The sequence below is a fragment of the Muntiacus reevesi genome, chromosome 4 (assembly GCF_963930625.1).
Source record: "Muntiacus reevesi chromosome 4, mMunRee1.1, whole genome shotgun sequence".
NCBI classification, from domain to species: domain Eukaryota; kingdom Metazoa; phylum Chordata; class Mammalia; order Artiodactyla; family Cervidae; genus Muntiacus; species Muntiacus reevesi.
In genome coordinates, this window is record NC_089252.1 from 163,308,141 (window position 1) to 163,330,870 (window position 22,730).

At 38.7% G+C, this 22,730-nt stretch overlaps 1 protein-coding gene and 1 non-coding gene across 3 annotated transcripts in view; both read left to right on the plus strand.

Annotated features, from left to right (window-relative positions):
* WIF1 (WNT inhibitory factor 1) overlaps nucleotides 1-22,730 on the plus strand; it is an 82,070-nt gene that overhangs the window by 48,715 nt on the left and 10,625 nt on the right. The window contains exons 3-6 of one of the 2 annotated variants that reach the window (XM_065934701.1): nucleotides 3,690-3,798; nucleotides 12,915-13,055; nucleotides 13,941-14,036; nucleotides 18,158-18,253. In XM_065934701.1, the coding sequence (XP_065790773.1) occupies nucleotides 3,690-3,798; nucleotides 12,915-13,055; nucleotides 13,941-14,036; nucleotides 18,158-18,253 (442 nt within the window). The remainder of the gene's footprint in view (nucleotides 1-3,689; nucleotides 3,799-12,914; nucleotides 13,056-13,940; nucleotides 14,037-18,157; nucleotides 18,254-22,730) is intronic. The other variant, XM_065934702.1, reaches the window with a different exon arrangement.
* LOC136168050 (U6 spliceosomal RNA) lies at nucleotides 21,224-21,328 on the plus strand. The gene has a single exon (XR_010663213.1). It is a non-coding gene; the product is annotated as a U6 spliceosomal RNA (small nuclear RNA).

Here is a 22,730-nt window from a genome sequence, read left to right on the forward strand (position 1 = left end):
CGAAAGCTTCTGAAAGAGACATTTAGAAGCTGCTTAAATACTGAGTATTGTTCTCTTGAAGCACACTTTCAGGAAGAAGAACAAGAGATTTGAATACACTGTTACCTGAGCGCAGCCATGCTAAATAAAAGCCTAAGAAGACTATTCCCTCTATGATCAGAGATTTATACAAGCAGAGCTGGTGATTATCATCAGTCACACAGAACTGAAAGCAGGGTATATGATTTATGTCTGTTGTTAAATAAGTGTATTTATTTCACTATGAAAGGCGTGGAACCACATGCAGGAAATTTGGGAGAGAGAGAAAAGGCAAAAAATCAGTTACCATCAATCCTATGCAGTCATTGTTTTAATCTTCATCTCTTGTCTTTCATCCTTTTTCTTATTAACCCAAAAAATCATTTTTAAAACTTCCTGAAATTATATTTGTTTTTATATTTGTTTTATATTTGTTTTAAAACAAAAGACCTGTACATAGAAAACTATAAAACACTGATGAAAGAAATCAAAGAGGACACAAACAGATGGAGAAACATACCGTGTTCATGGATTGGAAGAATCAATATTGTCAAAATGGCTATTCTACCCAAAGCAATCTATAGATTCAATGCAATCCCTATCAAGCTACCAACGGTATTTTTCACAGAACTAGAACAAATAATTTCACAATTTGTATGGAAATACAGAAAACCACGAATAGCCAAAGTAATCTTGAGAAAGAAGAATGGAACTGGAGGAATCACCCTCCCTGACTTCAGACTCTACTACAAAGCCACAGTCATCAAGACAGTATGGTACTGGCACAAAGACAGAAATATAGATCAATGGAACAGAATAGAAAGCCCAGAGATAAATCCACGAACCTATGGACACCTTATCTTTGACAAAGGAGGCAAGGATATACAATGGAAAAAAGACAACCTCTTTAACAAGTGGCGCTGGGAAAACTGGTCAACCACTTGTAAAAGAATGAAACTAGAACACTTTCTAACACCATACACAAAAATAAACTCAAAATGGATTAAAGATCTAAATGTAAGACCAGAAACTATAAAACTCCTAGAGGAGAACATAGGCAAAACACTCTCTGACATAAATCTCAGCAGGATCCTCTATGACCCACCTCCCAGAATATTGGAAATAAAAGCAAAACTAAACAAATGGGACCGAATGAAACTTAAAAGCTTTTGCACTACAAAGGAAACTATAAGTAAGGTGAAAAGACAGCCCTCAGATTGGGAGAAAATAATAGCAAATGAAGAAACAGACAAAGGATTAATCTCAAAAATATACAAGCAACTCCTGAAGCTCAATTCCAGAAAAATAAATGACCCAATCAAAAAATGGGCCAAAGAACTAAACAGACATTTCTCCAAAGAAGACATACAGATGGCTAACAAACACATGAAAAGATGCTCAACATCACTCATTATTAGAGAAATGCAAATCAAAACCACAATGAGATACCATTACACGCCAGTCAGGATGGCTGCTATCCAAAAGTCTACAAGCAATAAATGCTGGAGAGGGTGTGGAGAAAAGGGAACCCTCTTACACTGTTGGTGGGAATGCAAACTAGTACAGCCACTATGGAAAACAGTGTGGAGATTTCTTAAAGAACTGGAAATAAAACTGCCATATAAATGCAATTTTAAAACATTTAAAACTTAAATCCACATATGTGGATTTAAAATCCACATAAACATAGATTTAATGTATAATGTGATAAAGCTCAAAGGTATAATTACAGAGCAGCAAATGATAACATGTAGTATTTGAAGCAATATAGCTTCAAACTGTTTTATTTTCAATAAAACTGAATTGTTTTATTTTCAACATATTTGCACTCTGTTCACCCAGCCCTTTTCCAATGTTAAATGTACTACAAATGCAAATATTTCGAGTAAGTCTTGGCTTGTGGTATGCAGTTCATGAGTGATTGTTGTCTTATTGTTGCTAGTTATTATTACTGTACTTGGTAATATAAATAACCAAAAGTTATTAATTATAAAGGCATACAGCACCAAATCCTTTATAATGCCAACCAAGATATGTTTTAGAACAAAATGTGAAATGATAGATATTATCTAATCAAGTGTAGAGGGAAGTACAGCTGGTAGAAGTCATTTAAAATACTTGAATTCATGAAATGCCATCTAAGAAGTAGCCCATTTTTAATAATCATTGATTTTCTTGAAGGGACATAATTAATGTTCTTGGTTTCAATGGAATTCATTCAATTGAATGACCTTTCCTGATGATACTCCTTTCATCAGACTTCTTGCAATCTTCTGCCTTCCCTTAAACAAGGTAGGAATTAACTCTTTGATGACCCTTTATCCTCAAGGCCCTCCTAATGAATGAATTTAGTAAAATTAATTTACACAACATTTTTACCCACCCAGGGAACCCTTCACAGTGGTCTGCTGGAACCACTGACCCAAGTCAAAGAAACAGTTGCAGTGGAATTTTGGTTAATGAAGGTGCTCCTTTTGACCTGGTAAAACCTTGAAGTGCTTTTCAACTTGATGCAGGTGTAGACAGTATCCCTACAGATTACCTTCTAAGGTTAACCTTTTACCTTATCTTACTCCTGAAGTTCTTAATGCCTAATTCATTGATACTGTGACTTACGGCAGGAAGCTGTGCCAGTGTCTGCCATGTATCTCTCCTATCTTCCATGTTGGAAAATAAATTTCATAATGCATGTAAATTTTTTATACTGCATGTAAGAAAGGCTGTATTTTTTTTAAAACCTCTTCCTAGCCCATGTTTATGTAATCAGCTTAATTAACCGATCAAAATTCTGGATATCTCTGCAGATAACTGCAGAACCACTTAGTCTGCCTAACTCTCATTTTGATATCTGTATGATTTATTGATTGTTCTTTATTCCTAAGCAAGAGCATATTGTTTCCATTAGAAGTCCTTTTAATAACCCAGATGAGAATCAGTTAAGCATCAAAGCTCTACAGTGAGATTATACATTACTACTTTCAGTAGTTTGTGGCCATTCAAGTAACAAGCATCATCTTCTCAACTAGACTCAGTGGGAAAGTGAAAAATGTTTACAATGTAAAGTTTTATGGCTCATTGTCATTTTGCAGAGGTGGTTTTTACATTTTTAGACTTTTCTCTCCATAATTAAATTGAGATGTTACATAAACCTTCCAAAGGGAATGATACTGAAAAATAAATGTTAACACCAAGATCATTAAATTTTGGACTTTCATATCTTCTTTTGCACATAGGTTTCTGCTTTCACTATCACTTATTTATTATGTCTTTCCAAATTCTGATTAAAAAAACCTCACTTCACATTTGAAAAGAATTAAAGAATGACCCAAGAAAAACATGGATTTTATAAGGGCTAATTGAAGATTGTTTTGACATCACCTATTTCCTTCAGAGCATTTTTCTCAATCCTTTTAAGCTAAAAGACTACCTTGTAAATATCTTGGATATGTGTTATTAATGTTTTGAAAGAATCACTTCTCTCCAAGTCTTATTTCTAGAGTTCTAAAACCCAGAAGAGAGAGTTATGCCTACACAATATTTTAGGTGTCGTGTGTTCCAGAATTCCTATGGTGAAAAATGTCAGTATTCCATCAGAGGGATGATGAATTGAGAAGTGCCTTCCCACTCTCTGTGGTTTCCATGGTACTGATTGTCAATGCCTTTTGTTGTAGGCAGAATACTTCTATGAATTCCTGTCCTTGCGCTCCTTGGATAAAGGCATCATGGCAGACCCAACCGTCAATGTCCCTCTTCTGGGAACAGTGCCTCACAAGGCGTCAGGTGGGTGGTCTTTGCCTCAGAGAAAAGTTTATGCTTAAAATATAACAGTGGTGGGAATACTATTTTAGATCCAGATGTCATCCATCAGAGAGAGTACAGGATGTTTTCTTGAAGAGAGCTGTTGATTTTAGGGCAAATCAGTTGTTATGTCCCAATTTCCTTTGGACAAAAGATTAGGATAGGCGTGAAGAAATGGAAGTTTTAGAATTTCTTAAAAATTCAGTTCATAAATGATTCCAGATTAAAAAAAGAAAGTCACCGTATGAAATATACTTGGCAACAAGTGCTAATTAATGTAATGCATATAAATGTGGCAAAGACACAAACTAAGTGATTGAGAGGGAATGGGATAAATCAAGAAAAACTTCCCCTAAATGAACATTGTATTTAATAGGAATTTGAAGTAGAGAAGAGACATGCAAAGTGGTAGAAAAGGGTTCAGTCTTTCAGATCTAATCATCCTTCTCTGGTTAGAAAGTACAGTATGCAGTTAGGTATTTAGAACTTTTCAGCTTACAAAGCACCAATTCATGCATTATCTAATTCACGTTCTGGGAGAGAGTCAAGGCTTGAATTACATCTCCATTTTACAAATTAGAAAATCTAGGCTTGTGAGGTTTAACTGACTTTCCCAAAGTCATATATTAGTAGTGAGTGGTGGAGCTGAAACTGGAGCCCAGGTTTTATGACTTTTAGAAAAATACAGAGATCTCTTATGTTAACATGTTGCAATATTTCCTTCTGCCTTGAGTCTATTTTTCTTACATAATTGTAGTAATACTATATATTGTTTTTACATAATGTTTTTCTGGCTTTTAATATTTTAACATAAGCATTTTCCCATGTCATTGCAGATTTTTCCAAAAGTTGTTCTTAATGCCCTTATAATATTCTATTTTATGAACATACCATAATTTATGTTTCCTTATTGTATGTTACTTAGATTGTTTTTAGGTTTTGTATACTAAAAACATCACAGTAACCATCCTTTTTTAAGGTAATAGATGGACAATACATCACGACTGTCAATACAAGGCCTTGCACAGAATGGGCATTCAGAAAACACTTGTTGGATTAATGTGTGTAGCAGAATCTTAAAGTGCATCTCATTATTTTGTTAAAACAGTTTCTTAGAGGTAAAATTATTGTGTCAAAAGATATGAACTTGAACTTTTTTAAAGGCTCTTAGAACAAATTGCCAAAATCCCAAATCACTTTCTGCAAAGGTTGCACGCATTGGTACCTTGGCTAGCAGTGTGGCAGAGAGCCTGACTTATTGCAGTCTCATCAACGTGGGTTATTAATCATGTTAGCTGTTTAGCTGGCTTAAAAAGTGGAAAGTGGTTTCTCAATGTTCTTTTGATTTGATTTTTTAAATGTCTATTGAGGTAGGAGTCTATTTTCTTGTATCTGTTAGACAATGTAAAATGTCTGTGTGTTGTATTCATTTTCTGTGGTTCTTTTCATTAATTTGCAAAGCTCACTGTAAAGTATTTGTTGATTGTAGTTTTTTTCAACTTATCATTTACGTTTTATTTTTTTTTTGAGAAGGGTTTAAAATCCTGTGTGGTCAAAACTATCTTTCATTTGTGATGGACAGCATTCATTATTTGTAGCCTTTTTAACGATGGCCATTCTGACCAATGTGAGGTGGTATGTCATTTTAGTTTTGATTTGAGTTTCTCTAATAATTAGTGATACTGAGCATCTTTTCATGTGCCTGTTGGTTGTCTGCATCTCTTCTTTGGAGAAATATCTGTTTGGATCTTCTGACCATTTTCTGATTGGGTGGTTCGTTTTTTTGATATTGAGCTGTATGAACCGTTTGCATATTTTGGAGATTAGCCCCTTGTCAGTCACATCATTTGTGAATATTGTCTCCTAGTCCATAGGTTGCCCTTTCATTTTGTCTATGGTTTCCTCCCTACAGAGCTCATTTAAATTGATGAAACAGGAAATCAGGCACCCTTACAGAGTCCGTTTCCAGGTTGTGATTATCTACTACTCCCAAATGTATCTGTATTGACACATCCCAGCACTGTAAGAGTTGGGGACTAAATAAGCACAGAGTTTTTCTAATCTTCTGGCATAGGTGCCCATGTGAGTATAGATAGGAAGAGTGAATCTGAGTTTCTCGTGGGTCATCCCAATGCGACTGCTATGACTCACAGCCCTCTCAGAAGATTTGCTTCTGATCGAGATGGAAGCTCCCATGAAGGAAAAGGCCTTGGGTTCCGGAGATACACTTAACTGAGGTTTATAGCCCCAAGGATGTGAATATCCATTTCCAAATACAGGGACACCGCAATTCTGCTCAGATGATCGTGCTTGTACTATTGCGTACTGCTGCATCATGGAGACAAGAAAGTTCTTAGAATATGACCACCAAATTCTTAGAATAGGACATTACTCAGTCTTGTGTCTTGTCAGTTGATGTTCTTTTTTGGTCAAAGATAATTTTCTATAAAATTTTTCTTGATATTTTTTGCTCTTTTAAGAAGTGGTCAGGAATAAGAAGTATACAGCGTGTCTCTCAATATTCATTTTATATTTTTGAATTTCTCTTTCATCTTTTTCTGTTATTAAAAAACTGCAAACTCATTTAACCCTTTGAAAATGCATTAATTAAATTAATTGCACAGTGACACCTGTTCAACTTAAAATTAATCTTGTATCTTTGGATTTCTAGTCAAATGCTTGTCTTCGAAATCTTCCCAGCTTTATTAATTTTTTGTGTCTAGTGGGGGAAGAAAAGCTTACTGAAAATCTACTTCTTGGGATGTTGAAACTGTAAGGTTTTGAATATACAATATATTTCAATTGGTTACATTTAGAGAAAACATCATTTACTAATAATTTAGAATCTTTATAAATCAAATGTCGAGGGGAAAGTGGATGATGAATTAGACAAGGTAAGACTAAAAAGAACAAACCTTCTGGGATGAGGTGACTCATGCATGTGTGTGCATACGCACACACATACACTTTACACAGATAACCTCCTCTCCTACCACATAGGTTTTTGGAAGCAGATGTAGGATTTGTTTGCAGAAATGCAGGTGCAGGAAGTTTATGGGAATTTTGGTCCATCGCAGGGCAGTTATTCATTGCCTCATTAAGCTCAGTACCCCCAGCCTGAGCCATGAGGGTAACTTGAATTATTAAAAAGTAATCAAATCAGTGTGTCTCGCTCCTAAGCATCCAGGTAGCATTTGTTATTCCGCTGGCCTATTTAATATCCTCAAGCTGCTAAGGTGTTCTTTTATCCTACAGACTCCTATGTGCCTAAGTATTGCATGAAATAGAAAACTCTTGATCTTTAACAGTTAGGAAGTGCCTGGCTTCTGGCATCAGAAGGGAACAAAAACAGGAAATACAAACTGCAGGGTGGTTCAATAAAATGCCTGAGCCGGATAACAAAAAACATTTTCCATCAAGCCAAGGCTTGGCCTCTTGGAACACTCTGTCTCTGTCATCCCATGAAACCAAGGCAGCAGGAATGTTTCTCAACCAAGGCCATCAGAAATCCAATGTGTAGGAACTGTCAAATAGGTGTTCATGCTGGGCGGACCATCTTCTTCTTGGTGACCCCCACTCTGAGCAGAAGGTGGGCCCAGAGTAGATGCTCAGTAAGTATAGCGGGGAGAATGAATGGTTGTCAGCACAGCGTGGAGCATGGATGACTACTTGTGTTGAATGCCTTATATTCATGGAGCAGCATATAATCATGTGATATTGAGGATGAGCTCTGGCCTAGCCTGCCTTTCTCATTTCTTCCTTTGTTGGGAGGCAGTGGCTTGCGTGACCAAGGCTGAGATTGTGTGAGCACTGCCGGTCTCAGTGTAGAAGAGCAATTTAATCAGAATGAGTTTCTTGTTTATGTCTATAGAAGAGTTAGTTTATGTGCAGTTGGTGGCACATCAGAATGTCCTTGAATGCCATGTGAGTTATGTTCAATCTACTTGAGCTTTTCTGAGTTGCTGTAATTTACCCTGGTCTCGATTATACAACCTCGATGGCACGGAATTCACAACATCTGGCCTCATTTGCCTCTAGCTTTAGGTAAAAGTGGCTGTCTACGCATAGGCTTATTGCTGCAAAAGTACATGGTGACTTTCACGTTTCTGTTATTCCTTGGAAATAGAGAACCTGTGCTTGTTTGCCCCTTTGAGGTCTTTTTCTTTATGCCTGTGTGTTTTCTGAGTGCACATTGTTCATATTTTACTCTGTCTCCCACTGCCTAAGGGGTATTTCTGTCTCTTTCTGTGCAGGTGTGCACATGTATATGTGCAGGTGTGTCTGTGTGTATAAAGGCATATGGATGTGTCTCCCATAAGGTACATCTTCGTTACTGTCGGTGCCTAGTTTGTGACAATGTAGTAGGTGCTGAGGTTATAGAAACACACACCATAGGGTCCTTCCCTTTGAGAATCACATTCTTAGCAAAAGATTTGTTGTCTGCTGTTGTTTAGTGGCTCAGTCGTGTCTGACTCTTTTGTGACCCCATGGACTGTAGCCCACCAGGCTTCTCTGTCCATGGGATTTCCCAGGCAAGAATTCTGGAGTGGGTTGCCATTTCCTTCTCCAGGGGATCTTCCTGACCCAGGGATCGAACCCGTGTCTCCTGCTTGGCAGGTGGATTCTTTACCACTGAGCCACCTGGGAAGCCTAGCAAAGGATGCAGAATCATAATCATCTCATTAGATTATAATGCAACTGTGTACAGAGATATATGTGAAATGATGCCATTGGGGGGTGTTAGGGAAACCTACAGAGAACGAGTGCTGTTTAATTTGGGTCTTGAGAGGTGAGTGGGAGAACTCTGAACAGAAAAGAGGAGAAAGAACATTCCAGGCAGCAGAAGGGGTGTGCAGAGTCAGGCGCTGTGGACATACACCACGTGTTTGGGAACTGACAGAAATCTATTTTGAGCTGAGCACAGGTTATATACACGTTGCTGAAAATGAGGCTAACTAAAGTCAGGTTTTGTTTTTCTAAGCAAAAGTCTTTGAAATATGTTTAAAAAGGTGTTCAATTATAATTCGTATTACCTGAACAGTCTTACAGATAAAATTTATAAGCAGAAAACAGGACAAGTAGAATTTGCAGAAAAGGAATAAAATTTCTATTTCACATTTCAAAACTGAAAAGTGGGCAAGTGTAATTAGTGCAATTTATACATCTTTCATTAATTTCTACTTTTACTTTAAAAGTGAATTTATTGAAACTCATAAACTATGTACCTCCTAACTTCTGAACTTTATTTCTTAGTTCCTTTCAAATCATTCTGTACTGAGGTTAACATAACAGTTATGTTTACATGCCTCCTATATCAAAAGAGGTGAATATACATGGGAAAATATTTTTACCTAGGGTGAGAGGATTTTTCATCTGTTCATCTTTCACTGGAAGTTGAATTTGTCAGGTTGAAACTACAATATATAAGTAAAATAAGCACAATTTTAAACCTAGAGTTTATTAGACCTTTACATGATGAAGATAGAAAATAATTCCTGTTATATTAATGTTCATTGAGTATAATCTTAGATTGGTTTAAAAAAATTATTTTCTATTTATTTACTCAGAAGATGAAGATGTCACATCTTTAGTTTTCTGCCAAGATTGCCTCAAGTTTTCCTATTCAAAAAGATAAAAGACTTTATTTTCCTCTGTTTGCATTTGGCATAATTTTGCAGAACTATGCTATATGTGTGAGTTTTTTAATAACTTTTTTAAATGAAAGACATGTTTGATGGTGAACAGTAACATTGCAGTTTTAACCTTTCAAATGACAGGTCTTTCCACACCAAAAAAAAAATTTTTTTTAACTACTTGAGTAGTATTATTATTGATCTTATGGCAAAAGGAGGAGACTGAGGCCTGAGAAGTTTAACTAGACCATGTGATCCATCCAAATCAATGGATCACAGCAAGTGCAATTCTCCACCTGATCCTGTTTTAAGCATTAGACAAATGCTCCTAAGACATTTATGCATCTGTTGTGAAGTTACAACACAGGCAAATTGAACTTAGGTTATAAAAATTGAGACCCAAAGACTCCAATAGTTGCAGACTCAAACATTAAGCTACTTTGAATTCTAACTGGTCTGTAGCTTTAAACATGTGTCAATGTTTGCTTTATTTTTCTAGATGTTTTAAATGATTAAAATATTGAACTGTCGCAAAATATATCCAAAATAAATCATTGAGACCTCAGCACCACAAAAGCCTGGGGTTTTTAATCTTGTTTGCTAAAGCACCCCCCTGCTTAGAACGGCATCACATGGTAACATCAGGAAGTGTTTACTGAATGGATGAACCCTTTGTGTGTGCTCAGTTATGTCCAGCTCTGCCGTTTCCTACTCCAGGGGATCTTCCTGACCCAGGGATCGAACCTGAGTCTCTTGCTTCTTCTGCATTGGCAGGCAGAGTCTTCACCACTAGTGCTTCCTGTTTTTATTTTGACCCAAATTTGTATTTATCCATTTAAAGGGAAAAATTCATCTTGAAAACTCTAAAGAAGTTACTTATGGCATGTTTTCTTTCTGTTGGACTTTATATCCTCATTTTTCTTCCCTGGGATTGCTCAGAGCCATATTGTTTAGGTGGGACTATTTGTGGCTCAGATGGTAAAGAATCTGCCTGCAATGCAGGAGACCGGGATTCTATCCCTGGGTCAGGAAGGTCCCCTGCAGAAGAGAATGGCTACCCACTCCAGTATTTTTGCCTGGAGAATTCCATGGACAGAGGTGCCTGGTGGGCTATAGTCCATGGGATGGCAAAGAGTTAGATACAACTAAGTGACTGACACTCACTCATATTGTTTAGGGCCAGGGAACTCTGTGCATCTTGGTACCTACATTGAACTTAGAGGCTATGTTAACTAATCACATGTTTACATGAGAACATTCCAAATTGTCTAGAAGACCCCCTGATGACCTGAGCATGTGGACATGTAGTCATAACTTAGATTTGTAAATGGTTTGCTTTTAGCACATCTGGAAATATGGACAAACTAGTAATTATTCTTAACTGAATTTCCCATACATATTATAAGACATGTTCTGATATTTGATATCTAAGATATGTTTTGCAACTTAACAATGCTGATAAACAGAAATGAAGATGAGTTTGCATACAAGGATCTTCTCTTCCATACCAAGATTTTGAAAGCTAAAAAAACTCTGAAGTGCCTTGAAGATAATTAGGTGGGCTACAAAGTAGAGGCTCAGTAAGGTCCAAGAAAAAGATAAATCTGAACGGTGTGGTAAAGCAGATTCTGAAAGTTCTGTCTTTTAGGTTCTTCCATGTTTTTATGCTCAGGGCAGTTACTGGCCTACCCATCTGTTCAAGAGTCATGAGAAAAACACTTTATATCTGAACAAAGTGAAAATGCATTGTAGAGTTAACAATTGAAAGAAATTACCTGTCAGCTCCTTCACCTTCTTTTGAAATGGAAATCCCTACAATGGATTTTAGTGTTTTGTAAACTTACATTTTCATATATAAGATTTCATTCAACCAAGGTTTTCCATGGGGACATTTTTACTTTGGAACTTCAGAAACAATTTTGGTTTTTCCTCTCTTTTTAGTTCTGTTAAACTGGTTTTTTTTTCCCCCCACCATTTAATTGATTATTTGCAATGGTCAGATCTCAAGATTCAAGAAAGAAATTCATGTTATTTGGAGAAGGGCACAGTAATGAACACTGACAATGCCAAAGCCTTGAGAGTAGGATTTCAGTTGCCAAGCATGTTAAGAAGATTTTATGACCAGCTGGTGTGCAGTGCCTTATGGAAGAGAGAAGATCAGTTTCTAGCTCATTTCTTCTTATAAACCTAGGGAGAAGGTTTATAAAAACGCTTAAGGGAAAGAATTTTTCTTGGTGTGGTATGATTTTCCCATTGGCAATAACCATAACCTGCCATACAGAAACAAAATGAAGCAGAATTTCATATGTATGTCCCTTAGTAATATTTCTCCTATTCATAAGGAAGAACTGGAATCTAGTGGATCAGCTAGATCAGTTTTCCCCAGTGGATGTGTGATGGTAATCCCGTGGATTTCAGAAATGTTATGTGGTCAGCCTCTCCGCCAATGGCTTGAGCCAGTTTCTGCCCAATGACTTGGGGGTACTTCACAGTTGGTGGCCCCCTCACCCCCTTGTGCACCAGCATTAGTTCCCACTCTCTGCTGAGTCACACCCAGATCCCCAAGTGACCGTTCGTCTCGCTCAAAAGAAGTAGCTCCTATTCAGGAACCTAAACCAAGATATAAGTCTATTGCGAGATTATTTCACCACAGCGAACTCTCTTCTAAATCCCTGAGATGTGAACACTTCTTCCTACTGACCAATAGCCTGAGGAAATACTAACTTCATTAATTCGGTCCAATGACTAGGGTCTAGTCTGAGTTGTAGTGTATTTCCAAAGGAGATACTTCGTCACTTTCAACCATAGAGAGTAAAAGTAAACCAGTGGGGTGTTGCTTATAGAGCTTTGTTTAATGGCTTCTGGAATGTTGATTTTTAGCTCTTTTTGAATTATATGGAGGCCGGTAAAGATGCTCACAAAGTTTCTTTTCCTAATTAATTAACTAATTAATCTAAGCTACCTATTTGCACCTTTACTTTTCAGAGAAAATTTTACCATCTTTTTTTCAAGATGGTACAAGTTCAGACTATGAACAGATTATCCTCAGTTTTATATTAACCTTGGTGTCTCAGAGAGTAAAGCATCTGCCTGCAGTGTGGGAGACCCAGGTTCAATCCCTGGGTGGGGAAGATCCCCTGGAGAAGGAAATGCAACCCACTCCAGTATTCTTGCCTGGAAAATCCCATGGACGGAGAAGCCTGGTAGACTGCAGTCCATACAGTTTTATATTAGTAGGGTACAAATTAATGAGGGTCATTAATTCTTTCTCTACCCAGCACGATGTACATGTTCTGGGGAGAATGCCCAGATAGTCAAAATATAGCCCTTACTTTAGTGGAGAAATAAGAATATCAAATAATGGAATGGGAACATTTTTGTTTTGTTCTTTGCTTTCTTACTGAGGTGTCTGTAAAACTGGAATCAACTAGATAAGCTGTTTCTCCATACTTCCTTTTTCTTTAGTTGTTCAAGTTGGTTTCCCATGTCTCGGCAAACAAGATGGAGTGGCGGCATTTGAAGTGAATGTGATTGTCATGAATTCTGAAGGCAACACCATCCTGCAGACACCTCAGAATGCCATCTTCTTTAAAACATGTCAACAAGGTAATCAGTGACGGTGATTCTAGAGAAGACATAAAACTTCCAGGTGTGATTTGGACAAAAAATTGTAGCTAGCTAGCTAATTATTTTGTATAATTGTAACCACACCAGTGGGGGTGGGGGGACTGCTAAGTGCAGGGTCCAGGAATAGTACTAAGATAGACTTGCTCTACTTTGACCCTGCTCACAATTTGAGGGACGCCAGTACCCTTCAAAATGCTCTGTCTCCCACCTCTTTATCTCCCTCTTCCAGTATAGTCTTTGGGAGTCCTCAGCCTCATAGCAAGGTCACCAGTCATCACCAGCAACTACCACTGCCCATACCCGCTGCCAAACGCTTGATCCTTCTGACTTTCATGGAAAAGAGGTCGCTGCCATCTCACCAGCGATCTCTGCCAGACAAAGTCACCTCCCACCACAGCCCGGGGAACCAGGGAAAGGAAGGCCTGTCCCCTTCCCTGTTCTGATATAAGCTCTTCCAGCACAGAATTTTAGCTCTGGAGGCTTTCAGTGCCCTAGAGATGTACCAAAAGGTCATTACCCCCTCTGAAAATGAATGTGGAGGGCAATATCCATCGTTCTGTCTCAGTGGGAATTGAAGGTCCAGTGCAGTAAATTGAGAGGTGAGATGAAGGAAGAACATAAAGCTCGCTTTGCCTTCTTCCATGAGCCCCTTACTGCCAAAAGTAGGATTGAGAGAAGCAAAGTCTTACTTTCCTGAAAACTTAAGAAAGTACAAGTGATGTAGAGAGAATGAAGTGGAAATATTGGTATTCAATAAATTGCAGTCGGTGTGCTGGGGGAAATGTGACCCTCCTCATGCTCCCCGTAATTCACTCCATATGTTTTGGAAAGTGTCTACATAAAGCTTGTTTCTCGTTGGTGAAGCTGAGTGCCCCGGAGGGTGCCGAAATGGAGGCTTTTGTAACGAAAGGCGGGTCTGCGAATGCCCCGATGGATTCTACGGCCCTCACTGTGAGAAAGGTAAAGAGCACGGAAAGCCGGCCCCCCGGCTTGCTCCTTAGTGAAACGGGTGTCACGCAGGAGCCCGCATGTATTTTTAGCACATCCCCTGAAATTATCTTTCTGGTCACATTATATGGATTCTTGCAGTCTTAAAAAGCCACAGGAAAGCTATTGGAAAGTGTTTCTCCTAGGAGTGGTTTTCTGTTAAATCAATATGTGGTGGCAGGCGCAGAAAGCTGGCACAGTGTCTTCATTCTCTGTGGCTGCTTTTACTCTCCTCCACCCCCCCACCCGGGTTCACTGTTATATACACTCTGCTTTGGCATAATCTTACAGAAGTTTTGAGTTTTTCTCCCTCTACTAAAATTGGTTTTTAAAAGAGTATTGTGACCGATTTGAAAGTATCTACTCCAATTAAAAGTAGCTCGAGTCACAGTTAAGTCTACACCTGAGTTATGAAGGTGCTCTGGGCCAAAAAGGGAGGATGAAGATCATTTGTGTAGTAAATATATCTGTTCCGGTGAAACTACTACTAAGAAAGCTATACGAAAAAAAGAGATGAACATGAAAATGTTTATTAGTCACATGACTGGATGCATGTTTAGTCTTTCAGTTGTGTCCAACTCTCAACCACGAAGGTATATAAACCACAAGCTCACATATACTGAGCTTATTTAGCAAGAATAAGCAAAGGATTTTTCATCTTCAAAAAAATAAGAATTTTTCTTGTTTGTATTGATTTTTTTCTTTATTTTTTGGATTGAAGTATTTGATTTACAAGTATACAGCAAGTATACAGTATACAGCAAGATGATTCTGTTATTCATACATATATATCTATTTTTTCAGGTTCTTTTCCCTTATGTGCTATTACAAAATACTGAGTATAGTTTCCTAGGCTATAGTAGGTCCTTGTTGATTATCTGTTCTATATATCATGGTATAAATATATAAATTCCAAACTCCAAATTTATCCCTCTCTGGGCCTCCTTTCCCCTTTGGTAACCGTAAGTTTGCTCTCTATGTCTATAGGTCTGTTTCTTCTTTGCATATAAGTTCATTTGTATCATGTTTTCAGATTCCACATGATAAGCCATGCCATATGTTATTTGTCTTTCCCTTCCTTACTTCACTTAGGATGATAATCTCTAAGTCCATCCATTTTGCTGCAAATGGCATTATTTTATTCTTTTATGCCTGAGTATTATTCCATTGTGTGTGTATGCATACCATGTCTTTATCCATGCATCTGTCAATGTACATTTAAGTTACTTCCATGTCTTGCCTATTATATATAGTGCTGCAATGAACACTGGGGTGCATGTATATTTTCAAATTCTGGTTTTCTCTGGATATATGCCTAGGAGTGGGATTTCAGGATCATATGGTAACTCTATTTTCGGTTTTTTGGGAACCTCCATACTGTTCTCCATAGCGACTGCACCAATTTATATTCCCACCAATAGCGCAGGAGGGTTCCTCTTCCTCCACACCCTCTCCAACATTTATTATTTGTAGAATTTTTGATGATGGCCAGTTTGATCAGTGGGAGGTGATATCTCATTGTAGCTTTGATTTGCATTTCTCTAGTAATTAGTGATACTGAGCATCTTTTCATGTGCCTGGTAGCCCTCTATCTCTTCTTTGGAAAAATGTCTATTTAGAACTTCTGCCCATTTTTTGATTAGGTTGTTTGTTCTTTTGATATTGAACTGTATGAGCTGTTTGTGCACTTCAAAAATTAATCCCTTGGTGGTGACATCATTTGCAAATATTTTCTGCCTTTCTGCAGCTTGTCTTCTCGTTTTGTTTATGGTTACCTTTACTATACAGAAGCTTTTAAGTTTAATTAAGTCATATTTGGTTTTGTTTTTATTTCCATTACTCTAGGGGATGAATCCCAAAAGATATTGCTGCAAATGTCAAAGAGTGTTCTGCCTATGTTTTCCTTTAAGAGTATTATCGTATCTGGTCTCATCTTTAGGTCTTTAATCCATTTTGATTTTTATGTTTGTGTGTGTGTATGGTGTTACGCAATGTTCTAATTTCATCTTCTACATGGAGCTGTCCATGTTTCTCAGCAGCACTTATTGAAGAGATCGTCTTCTCTCCATTGCATGGACTTGCCGCCTTTGTCACAGATGAATTGTCCATAGGTGTGCATAGGTTTGTTTCTGGACTTTCTATCATGTTCCATTGATCTCTGTGCCTGGTTTTATGCAAGTGCCATACTATTTTGATGATTGTAGCCTTGTAGTATAATCTGAAGTCAGGGAGTCTGATTCCTCCAGCTCTGTTTTTCTTTCTCAAGGTTACTTTGGCCGTTCCAGGGGTCTTTTGTGTTTCCATACAAATTTAAAAATTTTTGTCCTAGTTCTATGAAAAATGCCATTTGTAATTTGATAGGGATTACAGTGAATTTGTAGGCTGCCTTGGGTAGTGTGGTCATTTTAACAATATTGTTTCTTCCAATCTGAGAAGATGGTACATCTTTCCATCTGATTGTATCATCTTCAATTTTTTTTTATCAGTGTCTTACAGTTTTTTTGAGTATAGATCTTTTGTCTTCTCAGATAGGTTTCTTCTTAGGTATTTTATTCTTTTTGATGTGATGGTAAGTGGGACTGTTTCCATGGTGTCCCAAAGCTTGTGTTGGCCTGCTAGTTGCAGGTCTGGGGCCCAGTTGGTCCCAGGGTAGGGTCTGGCCTGTTGTGGGTGGGCTAGGTCCTCAGACTGAGGGGTTGTGATTTTCCTGCATCTGGTATCTGCCTCTCAATGGGTGTGGCTGGTCTAGAGGCTTGTGTAGGCTTTCTGTGGGGAGGGGCCTTGTGAGTGAAGCTGAGTCTTGGCCTTCTGGTGGGGAGGGCCATGTCAAGGGGTGTCTCTAGTGGTGGTTGATGCTGGGAAAGATTGAAGGCAAGAGGAGAAGGGGACAACAGAGGATGAGATGGTTGGATGGCATCATTGACATGTGGACATGAGTTTAAACAATTGTGAAGAACAGGGAAGCCTGCTGTGCTGCAGTCCATGGAGTCGCAAAGAGTCAGACATGACTTAGCAACTGAACAAGAAGAGGTGACTGTGGACTCACGAAGTCTTTAAGTAGCCTGTCTGCTGATGAGTGGGCTGTGTTCCTACCCTGTTTATTGTTTGGCCTGAGGTGTACAAGCAATGGAGCCTATAGACTGCTGGGTGGGTTCAGGTCTTGGTGGCAAAATGTTGACCTGGCCTCCAAGAGAGCTCATGCCAGTGAAAATTCCCTGAATCTTCTGACCAGCATCCTTGTCCCCAGAGTGAGCGACAGCTTCCCCGCCCCCCGCCCCGCCTCTCCTGGAGACCCTCCAAGACTAGGTAGGTCTAGCCCAGGCTCCTATAAAGTCACTACTTTTGCCCTGGGTCTTGGTAACACAAGACCTTGGTATGCCCTCCAGGAGTGGAGTCTCTGCTTCCCGCAGTCCAGTGGAGCTCCTGCACTCAAGTCCTGCACGCAATGCCAGACCCCCAGCCTGGGGAGCCTGACGTGGGACTCAGAACTCTCACTCCTGTGGGAGAACTTCTGCAATCTTCTCAGCCTGCATGTCACCCACCCAGCGGATATGGGGTTTGATTGTATAGAGGGTGTCCCCTCCTACTCTCTTGTTGTGGTTCCTTCTTTATGTCTTGAATGTAGAATATCTTTTTTGGTAGGTTCCAGTGTTTTTTTTTTTCATCAATGATAGTTTAGCAATTGTGATTTTGGTGTTCTCATGAGAGGAGGTGAGTTCAAGGTTCTTCTATTCCACCATCTTGTTCTGATCTCCATCTGGACTGATTTTGAAATTGAAAGATTGAGGAAATAAGGCAGAAAAAGAAGACCACATCTTACTTAAAAAAAATGACTCTGGGCAAATTTTAATCAGCCATTCAAATGGAACAATTCCAAAATTCTCTTCTATGAAATTGGTTTAAAAAATAACCTTATTTGCTGCACAAAAATAATTTTAATATAGCAAACTTCTGTCTTTACAGAGCAACCACTTTAGAGTCAACTCCAAAGCTCGAAAATGTAGACCTGTTATATTATCATATTATCGACATTTCCAAAGTGGTCCTGTTTGTGAAACCCTCTTGGCCTTAATTAGAATTCTCTCTCCATTTAGTCCTTTGTGCACCACGATGCATGAATGGCGGGCTCTGTGTTACTCCCGGTTTCTGCATCTGTCCGCCTGGGTTCTATGGAGTCAGTTGTGATAAAGGTAACTTCTTAAGAACAAGGTTCTTTTTACTTTGTTTTTTTTTAACTGGAGGATAATTGCTTTATAATATTGTGTTGGTTTCTGCCGTACAACCAGGTAAATCAGCTATAAGGACACATTTGTCCCCTCCCCATGAACCTCCTTCCCACCGCTCTAGGTCATCACAGAGCACTTGTTTGAGCTCCCTATGTTATACAACAACTTCCCACTAGCTATCTGTTTTACATATGGTAATATATATGTTTCAGTTAAAAGAAGTATATTTACTATATCATCACTCTTCATAACAGCTTTATAAATAGGGTGTATCACGTTGCTGGTTGCTTTAACATTAACCGTAAATTTTAGTGTAGCTTAACACAGTACAGGTTTCCATTCACTCACAGAATGCTCCAGTGTAGGAACCTGATCAGTGGGCAGGGCAGTTCTCCATACAATGATTCCGGGGCCCAGGCACCTTCCATCTATGATCCTGCTGAGAGCTTTGGAGCTCTCTGGTTCCAGCCAATAAACAGAAAAAGATTGGAATAGGCGCTGCTTAAAAAAACAACAACAAAAAAAGCCCAAAAGTGATGCACAAAACTTTCAACCACATTCCATGGATAGGAATTAGTTGATGACCTACCTGGATGCAAGCAGGAGAAATGTCATTCCTGGTTGGACAGCTGTCTCCCTTTGGATGAGGGGAGCGTGACGTTTCATGAACAGTTAGCTACTCTTGACCCATTGCTGTTTCTGTATGTCCCAAATCAGTTTTATGGGTGAGCTTCAAAGACTGAAATAAAACAATCTTTTCCAAATTGCCTGACCTAGAAGTTCACTGATCACCCATTTAATTCTCTGCTCACAAATCACATCCCTGAGAGCTCGGGTCCCTCCTTCCAATGAAGCAGCAGCATAGCCAGATTTTACTCTCAGAAAGTAGATTCAAACATGGCTCTAGAGTAGAATGGTGTGATTCCATACTCTTGCAAGACACCTGTGTACTTTGCCTGGTTCACATCTTTTATGGGAAAAAAATTAACATCCATAAAGTGTATGATGAAAAAAAATTAACATCCTTAAAGTGTATGTATTTAGTGAAATTATCCTTTTATCAAAAATGCTAATTGTGTCAGTTGTTGTTATTGTTTAGTTGCTCAGTTGTGTCCGATTCTTTTGCAACCCCATGGACTGTAGCCCGCCAGGCTCCTCTGTCCATGAGATTCTCCAGGCAAGAATATTGGAGTGGATTGCCATTTCCTCCTCCAGGGGATCTTCCCGACCCAGGGACTGACTCACATCTCCTGTGTTGGCAGCCGGGTTCTTTACCACTGAGTCACCAGAAAAGCCAATTGCATGAGTAGGGCACTATTTTCTAAAATAAATATTGGATTGACCAAAATAAAATGGTGTGCTTAATTTTGAGAAGTGTCTCTTTAGTGATAATACAGATAGCACCAGTTAAGGTGGAAATGAGCAGCTTTTTTAAAATGAAAGAAAAGCTAAAGGAAAGAGCCCTTAGCATGAGTCAGAATAATCATTTATGGTTGTCTGTTATTTTGTGATACGCAAAGTACCTTCATACAATTATGTGACTTTAGTTCTAACAATCTTTTGAGATATGTAAATAAGTATTCATCATAGTACCAGATAAGCAAAATAAAGTTTATAGACCTTGAGTAGCTTGACCCAAATTCACACCCTCCACTGTACCATGTTGTAACTCAGGCTACCTGTTTCAGAACCGAGCTCCTCTACAAGGGACTCTGAGTAGAGAAACCAATCTCTGTGAGCCATGCTTTTCCCAACTGTAAATGGAAATTAAGCCGTGACCCCTGGTCCCCCATCTCTAAGCTAACTGAGAGCACATGTTCACATCTCTACCTTTTATTTGCAGGGGGTCTTTGAAAACTATAGCATTGGAATGAAAACAATTTTAAAATTTTATATTCATAAAGATTAATCACTAATGGCACTGATAATAATAGCCAGTGAGTAAAATTCTTTCTTGTGCAGCTTCTTTTCATTTGTCTAAATTTAGCATTCAGCCCTTCAGAATTGAGCAGAATTTAATTCTAGAAGCAGAATTAAATTCATATTATCTCAAATTTATTAGGCAATAGAGCCAGTCCTTCAGAAATTTGGATGAAGAACGAATGTACTATCAGATTTTAGAAGACCATTTGGGAGGTTTATTATTGGTGTAGTGTGCATAGACTGACTTTCAACTGTAATGTCTTTCTTATGCCAGGGTGTCTCAACACTGCATGGTCCTATGAAGGAAAATATCTCTGTGTATTCCAGTTCCTTTTACATTTGTAATATTTTATCTTTCAGATGAAAGATTTTTCCTTCTTGTTAGACTCCCGTAACTTTTTCTTATTCTTTTGGAAAGTCTGTTGAAATCCCACTTGGTCTCACTGGAGATCTGAGAACATTAAAAGAAATAATGTTTTTTTATTATCTCAACCAAAAGATGCATTTATTATCCAGGGGGGAGTATAGAGCTTCTGAAAAATGGCTTAATTACTGGCATGGAACTAGACCTTAGCACTACATATTCAAAGAAACACTGAAGATTAACTCTCATTGGCTCTTGGGCCATCTGTTGTAACCGTTAACAGTTGAGTGGTTAAACACTGGCCCAGCACACCTTCAGCCCCAGTGAAAGTCTTTTGGCGTCTCTGGCTCATCTTCTTAGTCAAGAATCATCGCACAACAGAGATGAGAGAAGCTCCAGTATTATGCAAATATGAAGAGCATGGCCAGATTCAACAATCAGTTTTGATACATTTATGGTGTCTGTCACATTCTGTAACTTTTAATTAAACTCCTAGGTTCACTGCATTCTACATGTTAGTAGGGATAGTGTCCAGGGAGATCCAGCCAAGTGGACACAGATCTGATGTTTTCTCATCTCCTATTGTCCCCAGGAGAAACAGGGACAAGTGGGTAGATAGGACATGCTCACAAAGACAACTGTCCTATGCTCGCTTTGGCAATACACGTGATAAAACTGGAACAGTGCAGAGAAGATCAGCATGGCCCCTGTGTAAGGATGACAGGCAAATTCATGAAACATTCCATTAAAAAAAAAAAGAGGTCCAGCCCTAATGCTAGCTTCAGTGGCTCAGATGGTAGTTGCCTGCAGTGAGGAGACCTGGGTTCGATCCCTGGGTGGGGAAGATACGCTGGAGAAGGGTGGGAATGACTACCCACTCCAGTATTCTTGCCTGGAGAATTCCGTGACAGAGGCGGCTGGTGAGCTACAGCCTATGCGGTTGCGAAGTTAGACAGGACTGAGCAACACTTCACTTTCAACAATATTAGCAGCAAGTAACAAAGAGGAAGCTCAAAAATCTGATTCTCCTAAATCCTGTCCTCCAGTGCTGTTTTTACCCTCTGTGACAGGAAGACCTTGATTTTGCCAAGGCAAGTACAGCATGGCCTTAAGCTAAGAGATGCTTATGATTTTTAACAAAAGCTTTATCATTTAGGAAGCATGATATTCATAGAATATTTTAGTTGGATTTCATTTCCACAAAGAAAGCACACACTTAGAACTTTTGGAAATCCTTTCTGATTTTCTTCCTGGACGCTTATTCCAGCTTTCATTCACCTACAGCCAATTTTGGCCTGTTTTATACTGGCCGAGAACAAATAGGCCGTAAAACTGGAATAGCTGAGTTCTTATTTTCATCTCCTTTATAGAATGAGCCAACTTGTCTATTTTTAGATACTTGCTCTCCCCCGTTCTCATTTCTGTCCTCCCTCTATTTTAGGTGCCAGTGAGCAGTGAAACTCCAGAAGCTGACTCTAATAAGGAGGGTTTAGGATGAATTACCAGCAGTATGATTATCACCTGGAAAATCTAGTTTATTGGACTCCACAATCACATACCCACTTTCTTCATCCTCTAGCTCATGCTGCTGCCATTTCCCTGCCTATGGGATCTCATAAAGGGGAATAGGCTGCCCTTGCCTGAAATATAATTACTCTCTCTTGCAAACGTCATAAAAACTTATTTTTTCAAAAATTTCTGTTATAGAAGATGCATCTCTGTTCTTCTTAATCAGGAAAAAAGTTGCTTTCTCCTTTGTCCACTCCTAATATTTATGACTTCTCTTCCTTTTATCTGTTCCAAAGAAGGTTTTCTCCTTTTACTCTTCATTCATCTTAAATATTTTCTTGGGTTTATAGCATTCTTCTCCTTTTAAGAGCATAGATATTTACAATAAAATTAAAAAGATATTTGTTTTTACCCACTGTTGCCATTTCCCAACCAGACAGAGCCTAGAGGCAAACCCCTAGAGGTGGGTCTGGTGTCATGTGTGTGGTATCCTGTTATGTTGCCTGAATCTGCAAATGGTCAAGCAATTGATTACCACTGCTGTCTGGGTAATATGGCTTATTTTATTAAATAAGTAAAAGGGCAAGTAGCAGATGCCTAAGAAGTATCACTTAGCCTTGATGAAATGTTGTTAGATTTAAGTGA